Here is a 27,781-nt window from a genome sequence, read left to right as displayed (position 1 = left end):
GAACGACTCTAATTTCTAATAAATAGTCAGTGAGAAGTTAGTTTGTAACGCAAATCAAATTCGTTCATGGTGAAAAACGCCGACGAAATAGCTTTCAAAGACTAACGAGCTAACGTGGCAGGATAACTGCTACGGGATAACTATTGGTATACATTATAGTTTATGTTGAATGTAACATCAGTAAAGCTAAATAAGTTAAATCAATACATCAAATAGAGTCCGTCTAGTCAACATTTAATATTACAAGAGTAAGGAAAATTCGTATATTCGCATTTATTTCTCTCGAAATCACAAATTTACAATTCTTTTTCGTTATTCAGCTACATTATTTATTTCGATTTTTAATACATTCTAGCATGCAATCAGTCTGTAGAATGGTTTACTTGAAAAATTTTTATTTTAAGTGTCAACTAATTCCAACACAAAAAAGCAATATTTAAGTTTAATATCAATATGGAACAATTGCGTGTAGTGATTGCTTTCAATTTTTCAAATAGCCTGTGTGTTTAAAGGTTTCCGTAAGGTGCTTTTGCTTCTCCTTTTTATTATGAGGAATCAATTCATATATATATATATATAGATAGATAGACTGCATTTGTTTCCTGTACAACGAAAATTCGAATTTCGTTGTTTTTAAAATACTATCAGAAAGAATAGTGCAGGGTATTTTATCAATTTGCTCGTCAATATTAACAGATTGTTTGCACATATCAATTTATGTAATTCAATGGCTTTTGCACAAAGTACTAATATTTTATGAAATGGTTCAAGTATGCATTTTTACTCTATAAAAAAAAAAAACGAAAAAAAAAAGGTTTAATCAGCAGAAATCAGAATGTTCCAGTTTTGCAATCGTTTGCAATATTTTAATTCGTAATTTAGCCATAATATTACATATAGACAAAAGCTTGTTATTCAAACATATTCTTTCTAATTACGATAATCTCTTTCATGACGTTCTCGTAGCATACGTCCTGCATCGTGAATTATTAAATAGAAATAGTTAAAAGGAAAAAGAACAAATCCAACGACACATTGTTTTCGTCGCGATGAGCCAACGCAATAGCTAAACAATAAATAGGTGCAAGCTTAGACATATCTATGTATATATGGATTTACAAGTCGGCGCAGTACTACACATCTATGACTAACGAGAGCTGCGGTGACTGATATGATAACAGGTATCGAGTCAACATTTTCATAATTAATTAAAATGTTTGTGAGCGATCTGACAAACAAGATACAGTTTTCCTTCAGATGCTGACCTAGATCCAAACCAATGATAAATTAACACGAATAAGTTTTTCAATATCGATCATTTGCAAGTTAGTAAAAGCTCATTTCTGTAGAGATAAATCAAAATATTTACATATAGAAAGCGAGGCACATTTGTCAGATCAGGTATAATATTTACGATTAGTGGACATCACGTCAGGCGACAGCTATTACTAAATGACTGAATTTGCACAGAACAAGCTGGCTGAATTTCCAGAGATTTGACAACGCTGATTATTATGACTAGGTGGGCGGAAGGTTACCATTTATCTGGTCTTTTTTAATGGTCCTTACCATTTATCCCTGAAATTTAGGCTGGCGCTGTTTAAAACAACCTTGATTAACCAATAGCTCTACTATAATACTTTTGTGTAAAATATTTTTTTTTTTTGTTTTTGTGGAATTGACTATTTGTCCTGGGTAGGCTATTTTGAAGATTTATTAACAAGTAATGGTGGAGGATCATATTAACGATGAATGATAAAAGATTGGTGACTTGGATGAACATACACTCTGCTGACTTTTTTTACATATATATATATATATATATATATATATGTTATGATTTTCATGTAATACTTGTAAATGCACCTGTGTTATAAGTGTATTCTAACGACGGACACGTCTCGTCTATAATGGCTTATTTTCTAAAAGGATCCATTAGGAGGCCTAATGTACCTATAATAACTGTGAACATGCTTTACTTGCATATGTCTATCTAGCGTGTTACTGGTCGTCCACTGGCTTGAATAAGCTAGAATAATAAATACATAATCATGCGGTATGATCTTAATCATAACTGTGTTGTCTTGATGGCCCTCAAGAGATCGATTCCATTGTGGACGAGGGATCTGACATGGTATTGGTACTAATGGCATTTTACCTAATTAGATTTCGACTATTGTTGGATGATCCATTCGAAGTTTGAGATGTCTAGTTTGTTTGTTAATGCATTTATGCCTACTATTTAGCCGATGCTTATCCTTCTTTTTCGTATAAGACGTCTGTTACTATTTTGACATTTTTGCCCACTAGGATTTTTCAAACCCCAATACTAGTACTAATATCAGGTATGGTTTCAATTATCATGCATTTACATATTGTGGCACGGCATTGCGTGTGGACATTTCTATTGTGTGAATGATGTTTGGTACGTCCTTGACCAGCTGAGAAAACGTTGGCCGTTTTTCTGGGTCTTCATGCCAACACGAGAGCATGATCTTGTAAAGGGCATCAGGACAGAACGCTGGTTGTAGCATACGTCGGCCCTCTTTTAGCCAAAGATGAACCTCCCAATTGTCGACGCTGGGATACGGCTGACATCCACGGGTCATCAGCTCCCACAATACTACGCCAAACGACCACACGTCGGACTTGTGAGAATAATGGCCAGATATCAGGCTTTCCAGAGCCATCCACTTTACTGGAAGCTTGGTTTTAGCATTATCACTTGAGTAGTAAGAAGTTTCGTAGACATCGCGCGAAAGGCCGAAATCGGCTACTCGCACAATCATGTCTTCCCCAACCATGCAATTTCGTGCAGCCAAATCACGATGGATAAATTTCTGCGACGTAAGGTACGACATGCCCTGGGCAATATTTGCACCGAACGTGATGAGATCCTTGACAGTTGGCGTATTATCTTGATTTCGGATATACATCAGCAGATCGCCGTTAGCCATATACGGCACAATGATCATGGGATCAGTTGCATTGTTGTTGTCGAAGCTCACACCTATCAGGCATAATACGTTCGGATGATTGAAATCTTTCATACGGAGTGCTTCCTTAAGAAATACGTTAGCGTCATTCGTAGTATAGCCTCGTTGTTGTAGGGTTTTTATAGCCACAGCTTCTTCATCACTAATCTTGTCGCGTTTCAGGACTCCTCGGTAGACACAGCCGAATTGACCTTTGCCAATTAACGCGCCAACTTGAATACACGAAAAGTCCATCAGGAGATCCCAATCTGAAAGTTGCTGGATGATCTCTGGGTCAGGTGGAATTGTGGCGAGAAGGCGTTCACTATCTGGGTTGAGATAGCCATCATTTTCAGGTGTAAAAGCGACTGTAGGCTCAATTTTCTCAATTTTCGTCCGTACACAGAAATAATAAAGGCTAATCAATAAGACTACGACAATCAGTGCTAGAATAGAGCCTATAACAGCAAAAGTAACACTCCCATCCAAACTTGCGGAGTGTCCTATGACTTTTACCTCAGCTTCGTAAGTTCTGACGAGGAGGTCGGTACTGTTTAATGTGACGTAAACAGGATGACTTCCTGGTTCAAGCTGTGCAGTACAGACGACTGTTGTCTCGATAATGCTGTTTACCTCACAAGGTCTATCGCCAACTTGAACGATAATGTCGTTCTTGTCTAGTGGAGAAAGATAAGTTCCCTGGATTGTAATACGCGTCTCACCGGTCGGACTAGCCACGGCTTGCTCAATGTTATTGCCAAAAATTGTTGCGTTCGGGTAATAGGTTAGTTGTGAGCGAATCTTCTTATAAAGAAATCCGTCGAACTGTAATTCCATACCGGCGTGGATAGGTTGATTGGACAAGTAGATGTCGTGATCGACTAGCGATGGCGCTTTACACATCACAGTCGTTTTATTGGGGGCACGACAGTTAGCAGTTATGACTTTATCGCCATATAATTTAATGTTGATATGGGGCTCAACCGATGCGTCTAGATGTTCTCCTCTGAAAACAATCTGATACGCACGTCCTCCTGTGAAGAAGTAGTGCAGCTTTGATGATCCGTCGACTTCGATTTCGGACGGATTGTTAATATACTGAAAGAGCTCGGTCGTATTGTTAGTTCCGTTTGCTGGATAAGCTACTTTAGAAATCTCCAGTGACAAATTTAGCCTTCTTTCCGTGATGCCAGTCGGGAAGGTTGTCGTGTTGCAGGTCAGATGCGTCTGATTGATGACAATGAACGTATCACAAATATGGATATTCGTAATGTTATTTGTCCCTATTAGTGCACTGGGTGGGATTCGCATATCATTGTATCCAATGTTTTCACCTATCAAGGTTAATTTTGTCCCTCCCGTATCTGGTCCGAATGATGGAAACACACCGTAAAACTTGACCGGGTAATATGTGTATGTAGCTATTTGTTTATATCCCTCAGATGAAATATGGTAGTTCTTCAAACGCTCGTCCATTTTGAAATCACGAACTTGCAGAAGAACTTCCACCTTGTTTTGTGAAAGGGTCGTGTCACGGCCTGGTACTTCACACGTTATAGACGAATTACTCCACTCTTTAATTGCGCAAGCTTTGTTTCCAATTTTTACCGGCATTGTGCTTTGGATTGGATAGGCGGGGTTGCCGAAGTCTAAACCTTTTATTATAAGGTTATTGCCACCTTCATCAGGACCTTCGAATGGACCGCTTTCCTTTATCTCGACAAAAGGAGCACAATGATTGTTCCCTTTACCCGGAGTACATCGACCGTTCTTCCACTCACAGCCGACAATTCCATCGGTAATTTGGTGCGGATTTAGGCAGTCGCCGCAATTCAGATAGAATGCACACGTATCACGCGTGTCGATCTCTAAAACCTCGTCCTGTTTTAGAAAATGGATTCGACCTGCAGAGTGTGCAGATTCAGTTATCGAACCAAGATAGTCTCTGACTTCACTGCTATACACAGCGTCCCGCAAATCCGTATTTTGGCTCTTGAGAAATTTGGTGTCGACAGTTACAAGGTGAATCGCAAATGTAGATGTGATTAGCACTCGGTGTACTTGGTCCTGATGATCAGCTACCCATATGTAGATTGGCTCAGAATCGATAGGCCCTTCAGGTTCTTCGACCTCAAATGTGGTGAGGGTTCCAACGGGAACTCCTTCCGATCGGGTACGATTGTATATATAAGTAACATCGGGTGGATTTTTGCGTTGCGACGCGAACACAACATTGCCTATTAAGGATCAGTCATTAGCAGTAAATTAATACTTTGAATTTAAACTTAACTTAATAAAATTATTAAAAACTTTAAATATATAAAATAATAAATAAAATAATTAAAAAAATCGAAAAATGATCGCAACGGTTGTTTATTTTAAGAACCGACAGGGTAACACGCAGAATGTAGTAATTGACACAGGTACAAATCGACGTGGTAACTTGAATTTTCGCCCTGTATGATCAGTGAAGTAATTAATGTCCGGGCCGTCAGAATGGATTCGTGTGACAACTGTATTTTTCCATGGAGTAAAAGAATTGCGATATAAATATCTAACATCATTTAACTACACTAACCTTCAAAAGTCCTCATTCCTACGATGTACTTATTTTCTTTAGGATTGCATTCGGATTTCTCTAATGATTGCTGGCATTGTATTGGAATTCTCGGATCATGCTTCTGATAGTAATTACTTTGCCTGAAAAAAACATTCCGAAATTTAACCTAGGTAGCGCTGTTTTTGTATAAAAATATTTTATATATCTTACATTATTTTTATATAACTTCCAAAAATAATATATAACAAAAATTAGAAATAGATCTACTGTCGCGAAATATCTATTGTTCGTCTAGCTGTTGATAATTTCTATCTGCATTTTGCAATACGCATCTCTGTTTCTTTACATAGTTGAAACAATTTCAAAGAGCTTTTCGTCGAGTCTTTAAAAACCTTATAGATACTATTGCTGTGATTGAATTGAAAAATCCGAAAAGCCTGGGCAGTTTTGTACGTATATGGCCAAACAATTGCTTTCGCTGCAATTGCTAGTCTGAGTTATTTTTACGTGTTTCAACGTGTATTTTTACGTGTTAAATAATTCAAGTCAAGAAATATATTTAGCTAGGTAGGAATTTGCGCTTAACTATCATTGATATATTTTTATAAATTTATTTGATACGATAATTTAACGATATGCACAAAATAGGTATTACTCCTCAATAACAAAAAGGCATATACACGCACCTCTGGGCGTGTATTCATGTATATATATATATATCCTCGAAATATGTTATTATTAGCCACTCCATTCTTACTGCCACTGAAGGCCCGACCGGCCTGCATCAGTTTTCATTTACATTGCTTAGTTTGCTTGCAGTTTGTGTCCGTTTAAGGAATTTACCAAAGAAATTGCTTTCTTATATTGGTTTCGAAGACGTCATAAAATGATTGTCGCAAGATATATATTTTCCCTACTTCTGAACATAAGCTGAACCCTTCGCATACAGGCTTTTATGATCGAAAAGTAGTTCTCGCTAGATTATGCGTAACGAGATAGTTTATTATAAAATCCAAATAATCGCATCATTTATCAAGTTATCGATTGAACAATTTGACATATCTTCGTGTGTAATAGTTACCTGACAATGTCTGCACGCGCGGCTTCTCTGCAGTGCTTGGTCGTCTCACTAAATTTGCTGCTCAAGCTATCCACGTTAAAAGCGCATAGGGCCGACGGTTTCGCGATGGATGGATATGGCACGTTTTTCTCTGCCTCACCCATTGTGACTAGAAGCGTATAATTGGAGCCGCGAATAATATGTCGAGCGTGGGCCGCAACATCGTATCGTCTGTCATTCGTTTTACAACTAAGTATAGCATTCAACCAAAGTTATACAAAAGCAAAATAATATTAAGGACAGATGGAAAATGCTAAGAAAAAGAAGGCTGATTTGTTTTAGATCGTAGTAGCTCGTCATGTTGCTTTAGATTTGATAGGAGCATCCTCTGACTAGTCACAATAGCTCTAAGTTACGGGCCTAAATTGATTATAAGCGAAATGTAAATGAAGCATATGCTATTGTTTGCATGGGCCAACAGAAAGGATCGTCAGTGGCGTACTTGTTTCCCAGATCTCGAAAGCTCCGAAGAAGAGAAGCTAATGACAGAATCAAGTACCTTGGTTCTATGTGATCAGAGAGCTTTTGACTAATTCTAACAGTCTCAAAATTCTCGTGAACAATTTGAGCAATTATATGTATTGCCGCATTAAATTCAGCCGCCAAGGAGAGTATCGAAAAACCAGGGTTGTCCAAAACGCACTTTTGCATAGCCTCTATTAGGACCGTTTTTGGCGAGCTTTCCGACATATTCTTACTATATATGACGCTAGTCTAATCTCTTCAACAGCTGCGTATTTCGGATAACCAGTATAGCTTATAATTTTTTTGGAAGCTCATCCGGCGTCAGAGGGTTAGTCTCCGGAACACGATCTCCGCTCACACAGCGATAATGTGGATCGTTTCTAAACATATAGCTTATTTCGGTACTGAGGAAAGGCAGCCAGCTAGAATGTGTCTCAATGATGACTTTGTTAACGAATATACAAAATTTAGCGGCAGGTTACATTTTTCAGAATTACGCTTATATTACAATATTCATCCATCATCGTGCACGAACAGATTAGGACTAATCAGTAGAACGTGTCGGTTTGTATTTACCTTATCGGTATCTCCGTGTATGATTTCATGCTTTTGTTGTCTAGGCAGAAACGCGCCACTCGCGTCTCAAATATTACGTATTTCATAACCGCTTTGGTATTACTCGTAATCATCGGCTGGACTGTCACAACGAAGGCAAAACCATTATATTGGAACGCATGCAGGTATTTAATCTGTTTCGAAAAAAAAAAAATGAAAAAATTATGCAATCGTTTCAATATATTAACCATTTCTTTTATCTATGCGTTACCAAGCATGTAAAGGTGATTTGAGATTTAATTAGTTCGTATTATTTCTTCACTATATCTTTGCTGGCTCAAACGTTTTCAACAATCTGTTCTTCTGAAAAGTCTCCATTGATTTGTACGCTTATTACGCCCTCAACATGATATCCATTTAATAATATAAATACTGGATACTGCAAAGATGAAATAAAACGTCCCTGCCGCAGGACGTGTTGAATCAAGTAAACAAAAATAGGTACCATTTGGGTTTCAACATATGACCAAATTTAACAATCAAGCTTAGAGTCATGTGGTCGAAATTAATCAAAATGCCACCTCTGTCACCTTACGGCAATTTCCGTATCGCTGTGCACGACGTATCCGTTCCTAGGAACGAACAGTCAAATGCGTTAGCGGTTAAGATTATCTATCATGTTCTAGCTCCTAACATCCCGTAAGAAATCTAAAAAAAAAAGCCAGAGTCGCAAAACTATGACGAATCATCCCAGGCCAATAGTTGGCTAGGAACAAACTACATTATTCATTACCTAGTAATATTAAACGAGCTCTTCAATAAGACATAAACTCCACTTTCTTACCGTCGGTCTGAGGTTGTTTTCGAACATCATCGAGTAGCCGTTCCTTAATTCCATGTAGGGCGCAAATCCACGCGGTGGCTTATTTAAGGTTGACTGGTCGCTTAGATCATCGTCCTGTAGTTGCAGAAGACTTAGCGGCGACTGAAATGTAAATGTGGGGAAGAACATTCATATGGGATTATACCAAGCGCTATATGTTGTTGAGTTTATTTTTGCGAGTTTCGCTATTAGGATTCGTGGAGCTAAGCACAATTAGCTTGTTTTCAATGAATGTGAAGTAAGTTCATTTGTTCATGCAGTAAATGATTCTTATGGATAACCGCTTCTCCGACCTGTCCTAGTAAACAGCTGGGTAGTCGCTTATAGCATTGGACATCTTAATGTCTCGAAATAAAAAAACTTAAGGACCAGACGTTCGTTATTATATCATATTAGGGCGTATGCGTGTTATGAATAGTTTACTAAATCACTGACCTCATTCGCTGTGTCGAAATCCTTGCTGACGGCGAACAGTACGGGCTTGCCTTTTGAATGGTGTTCTAATGGAGTAATCAAGCTAAAGTTAGAACCGTGATTTCTAAAGTTGTCTTTGTCGAGTTGAACAACACGAATCGTACTGTTGTTTTTATCGTGTACCATTATAGAACACAGTCCGCGATTTACAGCAAAGCATACGACACCGACCTCAACAAGCGTGCTTCCATTAATTTCTGCACGTCCAATTGTAACGGCAGGTGTTCCGGGCGCTGATACGGTAGCCTTGCTGATCCACTTAGAATGAGAAAACGCAATAAATTTTAGATTATTCTAGATATTTCATAGAATTAAGTCAGTCGCTTTCTATATATTGAAAAAGTCATTTTCTTCATGGAAAAGAATAGATCAATGCAGCCCTGCAATGTCACTGTTTCTTCCTGAAAAAGGGAATGCAACAAGTCGTTATGCTAACATTCTTCTTCTAATTAACTCTCTTCACTATGTTCGTAGTCAAACGTAGCAGTTATCTAAAGCTGTGGTTTCTTTCGTGCATAAACAACATAATCCTTGCGTAGTCGTTTTCTAAAGATTCATATCTTTACTAGTGACTTCCTTGGCATCGGACTAGAAAAAGTCCATCCAACTAAAATTGAATTTGATGAATACCTATGGGTAAGCTTTTAATGCCACAGAACCATTTTCTACGGAACTTCTTATGGAAGACTTGTTAGACTAGATCCGCCTGTCGCATGACACACTATTGACTTCTTGTGTGTTCTGGAGTCCTTTTTTGTGGAATGGGTGAGGTTCAGGGTTCGCGTCAAATTATTAATACGTTAGTGTCTATTGATCTATTACCAAATTTAACTAGAGCCAGTTACCCGTAGTAAACGTGTTCCCAAAGAAAATGCATATATCAAGTGCCGACTTATAAAAAGTGCCAAACTTCTACAAATTTCCGTAAGTCAACCAATGCGAATACGTGAACGTATTTATCCCTGAATTAGTTCCACAAAAAAAAAATTCGCATATATAAAAATTTCCACTATCGCATAGATATATCAAACTATCAAGCCGTTACCAGAGAGAGCAGAGCTACATTCTAGAGTTTCGAAACGAGACGGTTAATGTTATTATTATCGTGTATACTGTATACAGGATATCCCAGAAAATGTTTGATGGATCATAGCTTTTTTTGTGTAATTAATTGGAAATAATGAGTGGACTAACTTTTGAAAAAAAGGAGAGAAGATTTATTTTAAAATACTACTGGAAGTATAAGAACAATGTCGCAGCTTGATCCTCCTATGTGACATGCAACCTATCAAAGAAGAAAAATTTCAAACAGAGCTGTTTCAGATATTTATAGGCAACATCAACGAGCTCTACTAGCAAAGAAGGCATATTAAGTACCTGAAAAACCTATAAAACAACCTACTTTTCAACGTAGCATCAGCAACTCATGCGTTCGTCTCATCAATGAACATTATGCCGGTGAAAGAGAACTATTTAGCGGGTCGTACCCGAAAAAATGTGGATACCCACAATTTTCCTATGGAAGATTATTTGGGAGGACGAAGCTATAATACATTTCAATTAAATGGCATAATTAATTGACACAACTACATCTTTGTAAACAACCGTAAATTCGCTTGGGTTTTCCGGAGGGTTAACCGGCGACATAGGAAGATTTCAAAGTTGAACTTGGGTAATAGCACGCATCACCAAACAAAATGTTTGTTGAAGTTTGTAAATTAAGCACATCAATTTAAAATTATGATAATTCAAACTGTCTATCCATTTTCTTAAATTAATCGATATCGTCCAAAAGATGCATTTGATAATTGCAAAGGGAACATTTGAAACGAGCCTGTGCCATGGGTTGAAATACCTGTTTTTGTTTAGATGTGATTTTAGAAACAGGTCCGGTCAGTTAAATGCGCCTGACGTATACGTAAAGTCAACAAGAATTTTGCCGTACTTTTTGCTTGAACAGAAAACACCATATTATTTGTTCTTGTGACAAGACATTGTGTTATGTATCTCGGGTTATTGCTCGTCACTTTCTCGCATCCTTCGTCCAAATGATGCATGCCGTCCCGCTAGAAGGCAGCGGGTTTCTTTTCGAAGGTTTCTAATCACGTTTGGAATTGTTCATCTATGTCGAAAGTCAGGCCACGAAGGTAATTGCTCAATAAAAGGAAAAATAAAAATCTGTTAGTGCAAAAATCTAGGGAATAAGGAAAAAATAGCAAAACTTCCCAGTTTACATCCAGGAGGGCAGCTTTAACGATGTTTGCTTGCTATTTGTGGTCTCGCGCAGTCATGACGCAAAATGGGGCTTTTTCCCTTGAATAGGCTGGATGATTAGTTGCAAGTGGATCAAACATGTCTGGTTCGATCAACTGCCTGGTTCACAGAAAGCAATTCCCAATGAATCAGGCCCTCACAGTCCCACCAGGCGCAGAACATAACGTTTTTCAAATGAAAATCTAATTGGACCTTGGGCCTTGGCTTCTCTCCTCGACCCACCCATTCTAATCACCGATTAAAATTTATGTACACACACCACCTTTTTACCACCGATGTAATTCGCAGCAAAAATCGCTCACTGTGACTTTGATACTGGGTAAGATGCTGAAGTGCGGCGTTGATGCCACGCTGGATACAGAGTTCGTGAGTTACTCAAGCTTTAAGCTTCTACGTAAATTTAAGGAGTTGACGTGGTTATGGATAACCTTGTTTATCCGTCGATTTCAGATGTCTTAATATGGCCGTCATCAAACTCACACGTTCGATAATAACGGGGGACATCCTCTTCCGAATACTGTTTTCGAACTTGGCATACCATTCTTGCGCAATCCTTCTAGCGATAACATCCCTATCGTACACAAGGCAGATGCCCCGGACTCTTTCGAAATTGTAACTACGATTAAATGTATAATATATAAGTTGCCGAAAACTCGTTATTTCGATTGAAATATTTATCTTTGAGAAGTTTCTTCAAACTCACAATAGAATACCTTTATATCACGCTGATAAAACGCGAAGCTAAGATTATTTCGACAATGCAATAGACGTAAAAAAGACGCACATTTCGGATATGCGTATTTTTTAGACTTATCTCCTTATTTCAATTATATGTGAAATGGTAAAAAAAAAACGGTATTGCATGAGGCACTACTTTTTTGATCCATAGCTTTAGCTCATAGAAAACTTCTCCAAATAAACTCATTGTTATCATATATTCTCTTCCGCCAGGCCAGTACCTTTTCCTGGCGTTCTAAAACATCAGAATGCTCAGATAGTTCTCGTTGTAAACAGTTTACAGTCGAGAGGCACAAATGCTATTTATAGGGCAAACAAATACCGATCGTCCGTAGATGCTTGCTTCCCGCGATCAGTTTTTGGCTTTGTTTGCTCAGATTGTGCGTTGGTAAGGCGTTTGAAGTTTATGTAAGTAGACAGCGAAGCCTTGCATTCAGTTCAGAACGTTCGACGTAACACGTTAGCCCTTCAATGTGTCTACGTATGTATTGATGCATGCAAAGGCCGTGTTTATCCTATCTTTAAAAATCGAATGAATTAGAACGAAATAAATGAACGACGTCATCATGATTCCGTTAATATCTTTCGTATATATACAAATGCGTATTTATCTACACGAAGATAAATATCGTTATAGATTAGTTAGGTCCAATGGTTAAAGGTCAGGCGATTAACGCATTCATGGTACACTCGTTGGTATCATACAAATCGGACGAAGAGGGCACATAGATATATGTAAAAGATGAGCGTGCTAAGTCGGGCTATTAAAGATGTATTGGACGCTGCTAAAGGTTTTTCCACCTCTGTACATATATATATATATATATATATATATATATATATAGCCTATGAAGCCTACCAAATATTCAATCCTAGGTATATATATATTACTATTACTGTATAAGGACAGGATATAGAGCGAGTAAATCGCATTTGTAACGGAAGCAGACCATCGTCATTGAAGTTGGTGGCAGCCAGAGGACAGCGGATCGTTGCTCCCTTGTTCCTCGAAGCTGTGTGACGACCAGTAAAATCGAAGACGGAGAAAGTGGTCGGCTGCAAGCTACTGGTGATAGAAATTTTCTCACAAAGTGCGAGGAAATCGCGTTATCACCGAAGCAACCATTTTTGAGTACTCGAATCATGGACAGGGCAAGTGCCTGCGGCTAGTCGCATAATGTTTGTCTTGCTTATTGACTTCAGGTATAGCTCAATGCTGGTTTGGATCCGCTGTGGACAGCAAGGCGGTATGAAGGAGTTCATGGCTCGATGTATATCGGATTATCGTGTCGTACCAGTTCCACGGCTGCGTGCTTTCCTACAGTGCCGCTGCCTGACTTCACAGCTTAAGTAAAGCTCGTATGCGATTGCTGGATGGACCAATGTATGAAGTCGCAATCGTTGGAATCAGACAACGTACGCAGTAGGTCAAGGTTTTGTACCTACTGTAGTATACAGTGTTGTTTTGAGCCGACTTAAAGGCCAAGGCACGTACTTTGCGTTATTGTAATACGGAAAAAAAAATCCGATTCGGATACGAAGCCTTTGTTAATGTACAGTCAAAAGGCTTTGGTGTCCAATATGAAGAAAATGCAATACGTGGTCCCTTGTTAAAAGAAACTATTGCTCAACTTGACGATGCAACAGATGGTCTGTGTAAAAACGTTTGAAAACTAAAAGGCACGACGTGTGTGTTTCGACATTTGTTCCCATCGAAAAAAAAGCGTATGCATAGGCAAGGACGGGCATGCTCTCGGCAGCTGAGGGCAATGGTTCCGTTTGAGTAACCACTGCAAGGGTAGCAGAGCTTGAGAGATGGCGCGCAAGATGATCAGACAACAGCAAATCCTGGACAGCTGTTGATGGCGTGGGAAGAACGCGGACAACCTCAAACCGTATGTTGGGACTCAAACGTGGGTAGAGCGGCCGACTGTTACGGCGCGTTTCACAAAGAGTACGTATATATACCACTGAATAAAAGTGGAAGTGGAAAATCACATGCGAGTAAAAATGACGGGTGCTAACAGTTCTTTTGAAACGTGTTATAAAATTATATATTAATATCGGCTTGTGGATCAAAACACAGCGTATGCCAACTCAAAAAAAAATGCTAACCCCCGTGATTTTTACCCGCGTGCGATTTTCCATTATTATTTTTACTAAGTTGTACCTGAGTCCAGAGAGAACCCCGTTCTTTCTCAAGGATCCGCCATTGTCACATTCGTTTCGGCTTTATCTCTGTATCTAACCAACGACTCTCCGTGTCGATCATCTTCTTATTGAATCCAGAAAAAAGCTTTTTTTTTCTTCTTGCAGATCCTTCCAGCATCCACAGTGTCAAGCATCCTTATACCGAACCCAGAAGAAACGATACCGTTTCTACAGATCCTTGACCGTCAAGAAAGAAACTCTTACATATCTTTCCTCTAAATGTCGTTGCAGTAACTCATGTCTAAGCCGCTACCTTCTCAGAAACTAGAAGCCCCCCCCAGTGCGCCATGCGTCGCCACCCTCTAAATTAAAACAATAAGGATGAGCTTAATCAACGCCGCTGAACTGTTTCTCTCACTCTACCACTGAAAACAATGCCTAAGGCACGCACATCCCGTTTTATTACTATCGTTAGGAGGTTACAGTTAAAACAACAGCGGCACCTGCCGATTTTATAGTCGGATCCTGATTCGCAGTCACGCCCCTAAATTTTTCTGACAGCAATCATATGAGCCGATGAGACCCAAATGTAAATAACCCATAGATACACAGATACGTATAGTTTTCAATAGATGTAAATTGTACTTTTTTCACAAGCGATTTATCTGGTATCAAATGTAACAGTACGCCATAGAAGCGTAATGGCCTCTCTTAGTAAAATATGTTGATGATGAATATAGTAAAGGTTTGACCTACAAGGAAGGTTTGTTTTTATTTGTGGGAAACTTAGAGGAAGAAATACATCGAAACGAATTATATTTCCACTGAATTATCTAGGAGCACCACATACTTAGACATGAACTAAACATAACATATGTTCAATGCTAAAACAGTAAGACTGATTCTGTTGTCAGTTGTTTCCTATTGCATTAAAGCTTGTACCGTTGTGTTTACCACCTCGAGTTTTCTTTTGAAAACAATTGTGTATTTAGAGACATCGCTGTAAAAATGTCCGGTTGAATTGAATCGGCCTTTATTGAACACTAACAAGAGCTGTTAGCGTAGATTAGGCTAGCGCGATTTTATAATCAAGGGGCCATTGCTAAAGACTACGGGGCAAATATTTAAAATCAGTTAGCGCACAAATGATGGAATTTAATTCAACAACAGTCGACTCTCGATAGTCCCTCAGTTCTTTAATAGGCTGTTATGATATGCAATGGGTTACCCCTAATCGAAATCTAGCTTCGATATTATATTCAATATCTTACGATTCGAAGAAACGAAATGAAAGACAAATGAGAAACACAAGCACTAACAAAATAATAAATCAATATCAAAAATAGGAAACGAAGTTTTTTTTTTTCGATAATTATTCTAAACTATTATAACTTGGACGATTTTTCCATTGACCTACATCATCAAACTTGAGCTTTCCTTTCAAGGGTTGCAGCCTCACCAAAAACTTACTGTGACTCTATGAGAATTTTTATCTACGAGATATAATAGGGGAGAACAGAATTAAGTTCAGGCTAATCAGGCCTAATAGCAGTGAACCGATTCTCAATACCTAGCGTTTCTATCCTCCATGGGAATGAATTTACTGTTACAATGATAACGGTAATAATTACTATTAAACTTGTGGTTTTCCAATAAAGCCTTAAGTGTGACCAGGCAGCATATATATATATATATATATAATTTTAGACATGGGTTAACAAAACAAGAACGTCTATCGTGAAACTTTGGCACTATCCGTGTGTTTTGTGCAGTAAAGCGTACAATTTGTGCAGTTATCTATAAGATACCTAATTAGGAAACTCCATCTGTCTCTTCTAGATGCATGGTTTTATTTTTAATAGTATTTATTCATTTTAACAACAGAGACAATCCAATATTTTCGCATATGCTACAAGTGTGATTTTTAACGGTTATATTTAGTCAATATAACCACCATTCACCGTGATTACGCCTCTAATTTGGGACCTCATAATTTTTAAAATAATCCTTCTTCACTCCGCAACCGTACGTCAAACAACATTGATGGACGTGAACTCACTAAAGAATCATTCAGATACGTTATATAGAACAGATTTAAGCAAAATCGATTTCAGGCTGATAGCAAACCGAGAATCCGAAAAATTCAAGCTCTAAGTGACTCAATGCAAAAAAGCACAAAAGTTCTCAAAAAAAAAAAAAACAACCATTGGCAACTGATATTCCCGTTTTTAAAACGCCTGTGAATGTTTTAATTAAAGATACAGGTGTATGGCTTTTGGAGCCAATTTTGTTCAAAGGGCTTTTGAATCTGATCTCTATTGTGCATTTTTTTCATTCGCTTCATATAAATTTCTTTTAGGTTTTTCCGAAACCGCATTATAAAACTAGCAAGAACTCACACCGTCGACTGTAGGCAAAAAATTATTATTTTTTCACCTTGTTGATGCTTTGGCCAGCGCGCATAAGCCGCGTGACAGTTGATTCTTGCTCAAATATCGTCAATAAGTTCATTGTTTTGTTCTGAAACGAGCTGTCCTTTTTAGGACAAAGGCTGACGTGTGAAGCTCTAGAAACGGGTCCCCCCAAAAATGCTAACGGAACATTCTGCACACAATTTTTCTGCCACACTTCAAAATCGCACATCATTTAAGCTTAAGCCGTGTCCTATTCACAACACATTGCTCTTGCATTTACGCAGATATTGATACCCTTTTGATCTGATAAATATCACCAAATCAAAGATTTGTGAAAACATTAAACAAAGGACCCTAAGCTAAAGCACGCTACGTAAATTGTGCAAGAAGAGAGAACGGAGCGTTGAAAACCAGCCCGCTTTCTCGAGTACCTCAAGAAACTCATGGGCAGTTGGTAATCGAAAGCACTTGCTAACATCACAGTCCTCATTGCTACGCTTCAACTAGTTGCTAGACTGAGTAAATGAATATCCAACGTTGATTCTAAAAAGGGTAAATGGTAAGCAAGCACATCCCGCTATCGATTTACTTTAAGAAGCCATAGGCAGGGAAGTTACACATGGGGAATGCAAATGGTAGATAAATCGTTGTCCAGAAACTGCCAGAGCGATGGGACAAGTGTGTAAAAGATGAGGGTAGTGCCGCCAACCTATATTAAAGATCATCATTCTGACCCAACTAGTTCAAAAGTTATGCAATTTTAAAGCTCGTTGAATTCGCTTGTAACAGCCTATTATAAGTCCACTTACATCGGGAACACCCATTAGCTTTCGGTAATTTAACCGCAGTATCATAAGATAAACCAAGGCGGAAACATTTTTATGTATGTATTTTGTTGGTCAGTTGTTATACGCTATGACGCACCATACCTCTGCTCTATTTCTGAGGTCTATTGATAAATTATTCCGCTGTAAGCATAAAAGGAAACTCATAAAAGGAGTTATAAGTAGCGAGACAAATAGCTACGAGTCTGCAATGAGACCCTCGCTACGAGGCCCATATTGCGCAGCTCGTATAACACATCTTCCGATATTTACGTTTTTAAACTTAGGCAAGACTTCATTTGTTAGCGCTGGGCTGAGAGTTGTGTAAATGTTGGTTAACAAGGCGTAGCGATAGATTCTGACAACACATAATAGCAACAGTGCAGCCCGCCCATTGAATCAGAAATTGTATAATGAAAAATAAATAGCAAAGAAAAAAGGATGCTTTTTCTATTCTTGACCAAATATAATTTTGTATTCAGTATAACGTGACACGAAGCGGCTGCAAGTAACGTCAGTAACAGAAACTGTTGTTTCCGTTAAAACGACGAAAAGACGCCTTTATTTAGAGCTGAGTGACATACTCAAGTACGAGGGACGCAATGGGCATTCAGTAGCTCCTCCCCTTTTTCTATAAGGCGTGTGGTACGAAGAACTGGGCTTTAACAGATGCACACATATTCAGAGTAGTCTTCACGAAATTCCGAAAAGAACGAGAATTATCGCTTTCCAAGAACCGAGTGGAGCACAACGAGGTACGGTTGTGATACAGCTATGAGCTATGAAGAGAAGTTTTTTTTGGGCATCTTCTTTTTCGTTGGGGTTCTAAAAGATTGTTCGGCAATCACTTTCATTAATTACGTTTGTTATTATTTTTATAATAATATTAAGGAAGCCACCGTTACTTTGCTCTGTCCTTGCGTGTACTTTGATATATTACACCTTTTGCAGGTCTGTTACAAACCTCACGGTAACTTCTATGCCGAAATTATAACGTTGCTCGTGTTTTGGAAATGATAGTCTGAAAAGCCATTCTGGTCGTCACTAAACACAGTCTCATTCGTATCTTGACACAAGTAGAGTTCATAAAATAAAAATTACCATCATCATTATATTGGCCACAATGTCACTTTGAAACTTCTGGACAGTCGTTGCACAGTGAAGCATAATAAAATCTACGGGACATGAAGACTGCAGTGAATAGTTTGCATATAAAAATAAGTAGTAAGATTAATTATACGAGTTGGCCACAATGGATAATTGTATCCTTTCATATTCGTAAAACGAAAAATAGCCACATTATTAAGATTGTTACCAACTTGCGCTTACTAATCTCTCCGAAGCTTGCTGCATGTGTTAACTTTTAACTTATTCTGTACAAATACATTATCTGAATAACTTCTCTAACTTCTATCTGACCCGACTCTGTAGAATTTATTAAAAACCAAATGAGCTACGTCTGCCTATCAATATCTTCAAAATTCTCAGATGGTACAGTTAGCACTTTGAAGTACTTTTGTAAAACAGGGGTAGAAAGGTCGATTATCTATGCACCTGAGTGAGAATCTTAAGGACTGCCATTATGTCAAGAGGTCCTTTCGAATTTCGATTGAAGATGTTGCTCTGTGGGAAGAGTCATCAACGCCCTTTGTGAAAACGAAACGCGTTAATTTAGACCCTCTAAGGTATCAACAGAACCAACTTAGAGACAAAACTGTCCGGCAAGCTAAATACGTGATCCAGCATATTGGGTCCAACAATAGTAACAAAACAATAAGCAATATATGGGACATATTAACAAAATAAATGAGTTTATCGGATTTAATACAGGTAAAATAATGCCCGTTCACACTTAGTTTCTGCGACCCATTTCCAACGAAAAAAAGCTCTGACAGCATCACAAATCCGCCGTAATATTTTTTAACCTAGATAAATGGCGTCTGAAGGGCTTAGCTTCTTAAGCCGCCATCGTGATAGCTACCGGGAAGTCGACATGTCAGAGCTTACGTAACTTTGCTTCAAGATACTTCCTTCTTACTGGGCAATCCGATGCTAAACGCTCTTTTGAGTATATAAGTTAAGCAAGTTTGTTTGCAAATTGAAACTTGGCATGTTACAGATAAAGGGGATCAAGCGGATATGTTGCTGAAGCACGGAGAGGTTTGTTATTAAACGGTTACTGAAAGGAACAGGCCGTATCGTTCATCTCTCATACTGAAATGGCGCCTTCCTGGAAATCGCTTTGATGAAGCGACTAAATAAATCTAAAAAAATGATTGATTTTCATGTCTATCTGTATTGCTACTGCTTAACAAAGTTTATTTTGTCAATTTATGTAGACTCCGGTAAGTAGTCCGGTAAAAAACTCAAGCGTTTACTACCTGCAGTGGATTACAAGGTCTCAAACAACAAATTATTATGTTGCAATTGTGATTCGTTTGAGACTAATATAACATTATTCGATTTGCATGATTTACCCCAAATAAAAACACGTGAATTTTTTTTCTTTGCAATTACTCTGTTATTCGTCTGCCGTCAGTTTTTATATCGGTGTTGAATTATGACATTTGTATGAAATAAAAGTGTCCTTTAGCCGTCCAAACGATACAATCGCTTTGCGCGTCATCATGAAGGCACATAATCCATTGTTTCTCCGGTACCAAAGCAATCCGATAAGGTCAAATGCGATTAACAATGAAAACAACGATCAATATTTTCTTATTATTGGTCACTGGAAAATCTTCATAGATGTTGTCAAAGTGTCAACTTGTTGTCTGCTAGGTTTTGCCTCGTAGGACTGTCTTTGACCTTTGAGGTGTTTGGCCTTTTGTTACATACATATGGGTACATTGGACAATGTATTCAGACTTCGTTGCAAAAAAAAATTGCCCATATTAAAAATTCAAAAAAAAACTTAAGCCTTTGTGCTTTCTTTATCTGTATGATGCATGTTAAATTATTGATAGCCGTGAAACAATTGTTAATAACAATCGTATAAGTACCATTCGAACTTGTACGGCTAAAGTTAGATGACACATTAAATTCATTTAAGCTTCTGTATCGTGGTTGTGCTTATTTCCATGAGGAACCGTTTCGCAACCCCTTTACTGTGCTGAGTTTTTCGTATGTGCTTAATCGGGGTTAAATCGTTATGTTCTAGAGTCGCTTTCAGAATGTCACTTCTTGCTTGATTCATATGAAAAGGCGCCGAAAGCAATCGGTGCGAGCGAGTAGGCCAGCGCTCACCCAAAACGCTGTTTTTGCTCTGCTGGCAGGCATAGCCGCCATCGTTGCAGGGAGCAGTTTCCGGAGTCGACAAAAACGACCGTAAAATTGTAACAACATCAGCATAAAATGACAGCGGTAATGGCGCGAAGCAAATGATTGTATTTTCATAACAGGAATACAACAGTTATAAGCGCTTGACTATGTCGGTAGAATTAACTGTTTTAGCAACGACAGCTGTTAGAGATCGACGAGTCAATGACGTCCAGGCCAACGTCAGCGGTAAAATTCCGTCTCAGCGAATCTCGGTGATACATAAAGGGCTCATGTTGCATTACCTTCACCCCTGTCATGTACCCACACTCGCGAACATTTGGTTTCTTTGGAAATATATCGCTGAGTTCCGATCACATAATCCCTACTGATCTACAGTAAATATCTGATAAAGCATTTTCAGATTATGCTCAGATATTTTCAGATACTTCGATAGTAATGACAGCTACGTTATGATAGAGATCTCAGATACTAGGATGCGAGTCTTTTACTTGCTGACTTTCAACTCTACAGGGAGCCTGTACAAGCACATAACAAAACCGCTACCTGAACGACGCCACCTGTAATAATTCCTTTTAGCTATGAACATATCTTAAGATATGTTCGAATTTTTATCATCAATGCTCGATAAGTTACACTACAACATACCGTTACAGCCTGCACTACATGTTTCCTATACTACATATTATTCTAAAATAATAACCTGTTTTCATTCTGATCTTTTAGCATTCTTATTCTTTCGTTTCACGTACGAAACCGTTAAAGCGATCATAACAATAATACACTAGCTGCGTTTTGCAAACCCATTGCACCTTATCGATTTTTACGGGAGAACATGGGGAAACCAGCGCCGCGTTATGGTCAGATTTACTTACGCCAATACTAATTTTTCGTTTAGGTTCTTGCATAAGGCTTTCTCGGTGGACGTGACTCTGATAGTACGTGCATACTCTTATGGTAGACAATTCGACGATTCGAAAACGACAATTCTGTCTCCCTTGAACGAAGTTCAGGCCGAGAAGCCGGCTGGCGGAAAAGCTCCCTGTGCACCCGCCAAGTTTCGAACTCGCTATTTTGACCATTCCATTGCTATAGCCAAGTGTCTACTGTGATTGTTTGCAATATGATCAATGGAACTAATCTAAAGTGCTTACGACAAGTCAGTGGTCTGCCAGCCGTTATACTACACTAGTTTAATGCAGCTTACTAACGCATGACGCCATGACGTACACAAATGAACCTAGCGATTTCAAGCTCCTACCTGCCTAACCATATATCCTCTGCAATTTTCCAGCCCATAAGGGAACTGCAGCAGGCACTTCGGATGACGGAAGCCACCAATATGCTACCGTAATGCAATGAAAATAGATGACAATATCACTTAAGTTATACATAGTTCGACAAAAGTAAGACCAATATTGTCATCATGCATCGGCAACGTACCACTGGAAAACTCAAATTTTTTTAACTTTAACTGCCCACTCTACATGTGCTACTAAAGCTTTCGAATGAATCTGATCATCCGATTCATATTGTCCTTTAATTGTACTAGACGTATGGAAAAGGAAGATCTTCGTATATACTACATTTCTTTTAGTATAGCAATGCGTGATATTTCACAATTGTCCTCTGGCGGCAAACAGGTCTAAAAAACTATTGAAATACTGTTTACTGTCGTGCTGGAGGCATGCCATTTACGTCGTTGTGGTAACGTCGCTCTCGGTGACACAGGCGACGTGGTCTAAACAAAAATAATAGCATGAGCGATTTGGCTCCTTCAAATGAAGAGCGAAACGAATTGTTATCAGTTGTCTGCACTGTCGCAATACGTCAGGCTATTATCACAGCTTTTTCCCGTTACGTGACCAATTCATCACGATTTTTACCACTCGGCTACGTTATTATGATCATGTGTAGAGGCGAATTCGAAATAATAGATACCCTATGAAAACCCCGTCTGTGTATACGTCAGTCAACGTTTTCTGGGGTTTATTTCATTTAGCGAAAAATGCAAATGTAGCCAATCGACCTACGATATACGTTACAACAGGGAAGATATAGTTAATCGGTTATTTGCCCGTTCAGTCAGCTAAAGAGCCATCTTTCTTTACGCGATTAGCAATCAAAGAGCACTTGAAACGGTCATCCACGAGTGTAGCACACTGACTCTTATATCGACTGCAGTTGCCGTCTGAACCAGATCTCCACATGACCGTCCGCTTCCTTTTCTTCTTGTCACATTTAATCAATCTAGATTGACTGACAATCTATATCTTTGTATTAGAAGGTAGAGCGGGAAAGGTTTGTTTGCTGACTTAAAAAGGGTGCCAGCCTTCACGGGCAGGGGTACGTTTTTATCTGCCCCTGCTACATACATGCGCAGATATTATAGAAAGGTTCGGTATACATATGAGTTTCGCTTGATGCAGTAAAAACCGGTACATAAACGAAGTAAATCGACACACTCTATGATATAGTAACCATTATGGCGGAGCCGAGAGTGACCACGCCGCTCGATCAAGTCTCAGCTGCCAAACCAGCGTGTTATAGGAGAATTGACGCTTGCGTCTACTGAGACCAAGAAGATAGGACATACACTCTGCGTACATCCATGCGATCTTTCTTTTCACTATCGCTCATTTCATTTTCTACCCCGATAGCGATTGTAATTGTTCTGGCTATATTGTGTGGCATCGCCTGACGCTGTGCGGTACTAAACGTTAGATGCACACGGGGTATAATAGAAAAATAGGTCTAGAACGTCGACAGACCTGGCAGGAGAAGCTGTCACGTCGGTACTTTTCATATGCACAGCCCCGTCATCGTTGACACCTAGCAGCTGGGATTCGTCACGACCATAATGAATAACGGCTAACTTTATGTACCTTTATAATCATCAGTATTTCACTTGGGCCATTGGAGCCGGGGGTACGAACACAGGCCTCTCCCTCTTCTAAAATATGGGTCTCGATAGTCAGATCATAATGACAATATAATCTAGCATTATTGAATGGTGACGAGCTTAACCTCAGGACTAGCACAGACGGTTGTTAAAGAGCACGACGCTGTCAAGATAAAAGTGTAATCATTGCATTGATAGAGTGCGTTTCCTGGTTATGTAATCTACAGTAGGGATTTCGTCACATTTCGTACTTTTTTTTTTTCGTAGATACATTGTGTTTAGTGGCGTTCAAATGACCGTTTAAAAAAAAAAACGTTATTTGTTTACTCATACGGCATAACGATTAACAGTCGAATTCTAGGCTCAATTTAACCTAAGCTACCTACATTATCGCATGCACAGGTATCTACTTCCCTGCAAGTGTTAGATATTTTTTGGAAAATCGTGTACGCACCAATGTAATGATATATATTCGCTGATATTCGACATAAAATAAATATACTACGCCTCTGATTGTCTGACTTTTTTTTTCATTTAGAGTATCTACATACAATGTTCTCATTATGTCGTAGGCATATCGAAGGTGGGTCGAGAAACAGTTGCTCCATATGCATTTTTAAGTGACATTTGCTACGGACCAGAAGAACATCTATCTATCTATCTATCTATTTAAAACAGTAACTAGGTTGTCTTTCTGAACAAGTTGCTCTCTCAGTAAGCGTCTACTAATGTAAACTAGCGATAAAAATCAAAACCACAAAAATTCAATCAGGCGATGATGACAGCTGTGAAATCTAAAGAAGCTTCTGTAGCAATTCATCATAAGCGAATTGTTCTCTACAAGATAATTGTTATGAATTCTGATAGCAAATTACGCTATCCTCTCGCTAAAATATTGATACTATTTGCGATGATTCACCTTTCGTTCATACAAAAGGAAAACTGTGTCCGGCTGGAGCTTTTGTGACGCAATCTTACTTACCCTTCCGGTGTTTTCGTCGTAAAGGAACACTTGACCATTTCCTGCAGCCCATATCGTTCCATCTGATAGAGCAGCCACTTTATCTAGTTTGACACCAACATGCCGCAATCGAATTGGCTCTCGACTTTCGCTGAGGCCCATTGTGACCCAGAATGCCCCTAATAGCGTTACGAGAAAAATCCCTAGCTGAAGTACACCTTGTATTGGCGACACTCGCCACCGGGCGTGACGATCGGTGACACCGTAACTGCGAAACTGTACATATCTACACTTACGAGTCCGATTGTCTCGTGATGTCCCAGACGTCAATAACGTATGCCGTACGCTGGGCAACACAGATGCTGAATGTGATGACACCAGGTGTCGCCGTTTTCCACACTCAACAAAATCTTCGGTTACCTCGCCCTCCCGTATCCTTTGGTCTTTTTCACTTTTTCTCGACTTCATCGTCGTATGGCCCTAATGGCGATCCCTACTTGAGGCATACGCTTACGCAGTTACAAAGCAGCGCAACCTGTTGTTGTACCTTTTAACCAGCGCCAGTGCCCCACCAGCAGTACCGCTGCTAGAATCAGCCGTCCGTCAGCGTGACGACCGCTGCTGCGATCAACACGGCCACTGTTAGCAGCGCCAGTCAACGTAGCTACCACGATCCTTCTCTTTAGAATTACGGCTACCACCGACTGCCACTACTTTTCACTTCAGGGATCCTTTCGTCTCGGCTGACGCTTAGTCGCGTCGTGTTCTGCCTGCAGTCGCTATTGCTGCGGGTGATCGCATTCTCGCGAGTTCTGCTGATATGAGCGCCCGCTCCAGCTTCTGCGTTGATTCTGGCTGCTGGTGTCGGTCGCTACCGATGGCGCTCCAGTCGCAACAGTTCTTCGCGCCGGTGCCGTCGTGAGTGAGTCGAATGACATTAACAGCTACGCAACAACGAGACGAATCCTTTCGCACTGCTGCCAGGTATCTCCTGAGTACACCCAGCTTTCTTTGTGCGCAGTGCTCACCACTTGACTGTGTCCAGCTGGATGGTTTTTATCTAATGCGAACTCGGGCCGAACAGGCTCTTTATCACAGTCTCATAGTGCGGACCTAACACTTAACGGTGCCTGTAGTTCCCGAAGTTCTGTGCTTCAGGTATTGAAATACATAGAAGACGTTGAAAAAAGACCGTCAATATCCAGTATCCCATTGCACTGTTGTGATTTATTTTTGCCTAACCTCGTACACTTGCAGCGTCATTGTCTGCTCAGTGTCGCCATATCGTAGGAATGACACATAGTTCCGTCTAGGCGTCTTGATTCTATAGCAAACGGCGCGGTGGGTACAACCTAAATGATACTGACTCTTCGCCAGAAACCCACTGACGTAGTACTTTTAACGTTACTTCAAGTGCGCGCGCTTATCACGATGGGGAGAGATCAAGATCGCCCTCTCCTCCGTAAGCAACGCTTCAGGGATTTCTCATAGTCGTAATAGTGCCATGCGCCTATTCAAAATGCTTCCGTGGACAGAATCTGCCGATCCCAGCCGATAGTTGTCGAGGGGAGCGAAATTATTTTGAAATACGGTAGTCCGCGCTGCTGACTGAATTCCTATATTACAGCTCGATCTCCTTTATTTTAGTCACGACAATGATGCTCATAGGCGCCAACTAATTCAATTAATTGGTTCGTATGTAGGTGAGGGACTCGGCTCGTCAGTACTAACAGAATCATATGTATTGTAGAAATCGTTTAAGTACATTCAGGGTATAATCTTCCATATGAACTTCGTTTGTCAATTGAAATATTATATACAAGACTCAAAACTTTAAACCGGTTATTTATAGTCGTATGTCGAATTGTAAATTCATGTCTTGACGTTTGCAAGAATCCCGTGGCAGGCACATCAAGGCCCTCTTCGGAAATAAGATTTACTTAATATCGTTATTCAACCGCGCGTTTCGGTATACTTCTGACAGCACGCGGGAAGTACGTCGAGGCTATCGCGTGACACCGTTGGCTTTTTTGCCAAATAGTCACTAGAAATAATAATTTGTTTGGAACTCATGCCAGTACGTGCCTTGTTAGCTCGGCCACTTTTGACCAACGACTGTAGATCAAACAACTACGACAACAAAACTAACAAATGACGTTTAGTTATTAAAATTTCCGGATATGTCTGAGGTGGCAATTAGAATTACCCATTCTAAATGGTATTACCTTTGTCGAAACTGTTGTTTAAGGCTACTAAGACAATCTATAATAACTAAACTGAGGTAGGTCGATGTTTTGATGCGCCCAATGCGTTGTGTACGTAAACATAGGCTCTCAGAGGAAACCTATAAGTTTATCGTAATAAATACTGTTATCCCTATTTGTCAGTAGTAGTTCAACAACTGCATAGACGCAACCACATTCGCTTCAAAGATTTTATGCTAGGCAGACAACGTACGCACGACTACGAACTACTTTAGCACAGTTCATCTAAATTGGGCCTCGCACCCTGTAGACCACTTCTTATCATAAATTGCAGTGGTATTGTACTGCCCATAATTGTTTAACTGCGAGATTATTTTACAACCCAGTGATATAATTATAGGTGATACTGAACCTCTATACTGTCTAGCAGTCTACGGGTAAGCCGGGTCCGTCAAGGTCACTCAAGACTAAACCAAAAGTTTTGTACCGAGACCGCCCAGTGATAATGCATGATGTGCCTAAAACAATAGCTCCAAGCTATAATCAACTAACTAGCGAAGTTACTAACAACTTTACCGGGCACAAATTCCCCAACATTTGATGTTGTAACTTAATAGTTTTACGTTTTCGTATTTTTTTTTTTGTCTAGAGCGGCGCCAAGCATCGCCCTGACGCGTCTCAATGTCTGTCCGTTGTCCACATCCGATCCACTAGGCGTTTTAACTAGATAAACTTGATAACCTGCCCGTATATAATCCATCCTTGGAACAATATTTGGCATCGAGTATGCTTCACGAGTGTCGTAAACATCTACGTCACCGCTGCCTCATCTTTGAAGGTTGCTGTAGTACTATCTAACCTACAACTAAGGAACTTATATTGACAGTGAGTATTATTTGATAACGTCGACGTGCACGTTTCGCTATGTTATGCCCTGGAACGCTTTCACCGACCAGTTAATCATACCTACGTAAAAATAAATTCGACGTGTTTGCCTACGCA

The 27,781-nt window shown here is 39.4% G+C and overlaps 1 protein-coding gene and 2 long non-coding RNA genes across 4 annotated transcripts; 2 read left to right on the top strand and 1 right to left on the bottom strand.

Annotated features, from left to right (window-relative positions):
• Window positions 1–249: 249 nt before the first annotated feature.
• On the bottom strand, window positions 250–26,211 carry LOC111262114 (hepatocyte growth factor receptor). Its single transcript, XM_022836121.2, has 7 exons — window positions 24,597–26,211; window positions 8,994–9,290; window positions 8,520–8,660; window positions 7,697–7,869; window positions 6,617–6,844; window positions 5,554–5,675; window positions 250–5,212 (listed from the first exon to the last, which is right to left on the bottom strand). The coding sequence occupies exons 1-7, from the start codon at window positions 25,041–25,043 to the stop codon at window positions 2,361–2,363; spliced, it is 4,260 nt and encodes a 1,419-aa protein (XP_022691856.1). The 5' UTR covers window positions 25,044–26,211; the 3' UTR covers window positions 250–2,360.
• Window positions 12,265–14,953, top strand: LOC147753237 (uncharacterized). 2 transcript variants are annotated; one of them, XR_015311826.1, is made up of 3 exons: window positions 12,265–12,525; window positions 13,248–13,998; window positions 14,361–14,953. It is a non-coding gene; the product is annotated as an uncharacterized LOC147753237 (long non-coding RNA). The 2 variants fall into 2 exon arrangements; XR_015311825.1 differs by lacking the exon at window positions 12,265–12,525 and having other exon boundaries at window positions 12,963–13,998.
• On the top strand, window positions 26,174–27,781 carry LOC111262119 (uncharacterized). Its single transcript, XR_015311822.1, has 2 exons — window positions 26,174–26,266; window positions 27,429–27,781. It is a non-coding gene; the product is annotated as an uncharacterized LOC111262119 (long non-coding RNA).

Source organism: Varroa jacobsoni, unplaced genomic scaffold, assembly GCF_002532875.2.
Source record: "Varroa jacobsoni isolate VJ856 unplaced genomic scaffold, vjacob_1.0 scaffold_628, whole genome shotgun sequence".
NCBI lineage: Eukaryota > Metazoa > Arthropoda > Arachnida > Mesostigmata > Varroidae > Varroa > Varroa jacobsoni.
The sequence above is the reverse complement of the archived record's forward strand: the minus strand, read 5'-3'. Positions and strand labels throughout refer to the sequence as shown.

Coding starts and splice junctions, on each gene's coding strand:
- LOC111262114 (XM_022836121.2), bottom strand. CDS start 25,043: ATGAAGTCGAGAAAAAGTGAAAAAGACCAAAGGATACGGGAGGGCGAG. Junction 9,291..24,596: donor ACGACGAAAACACCGGAAGG/GTAAGTAAGATT, acceptor TCTCATTCTAAG/TGGATCAGCAAGGCTACCGT. Junction 7,870..8,519: donor AAAACAACCTCAGACCGACG/GTAAGAAAGTGG, acceptor TTTTCGAAACAG/ATTAAATACCTGCATGCGTT.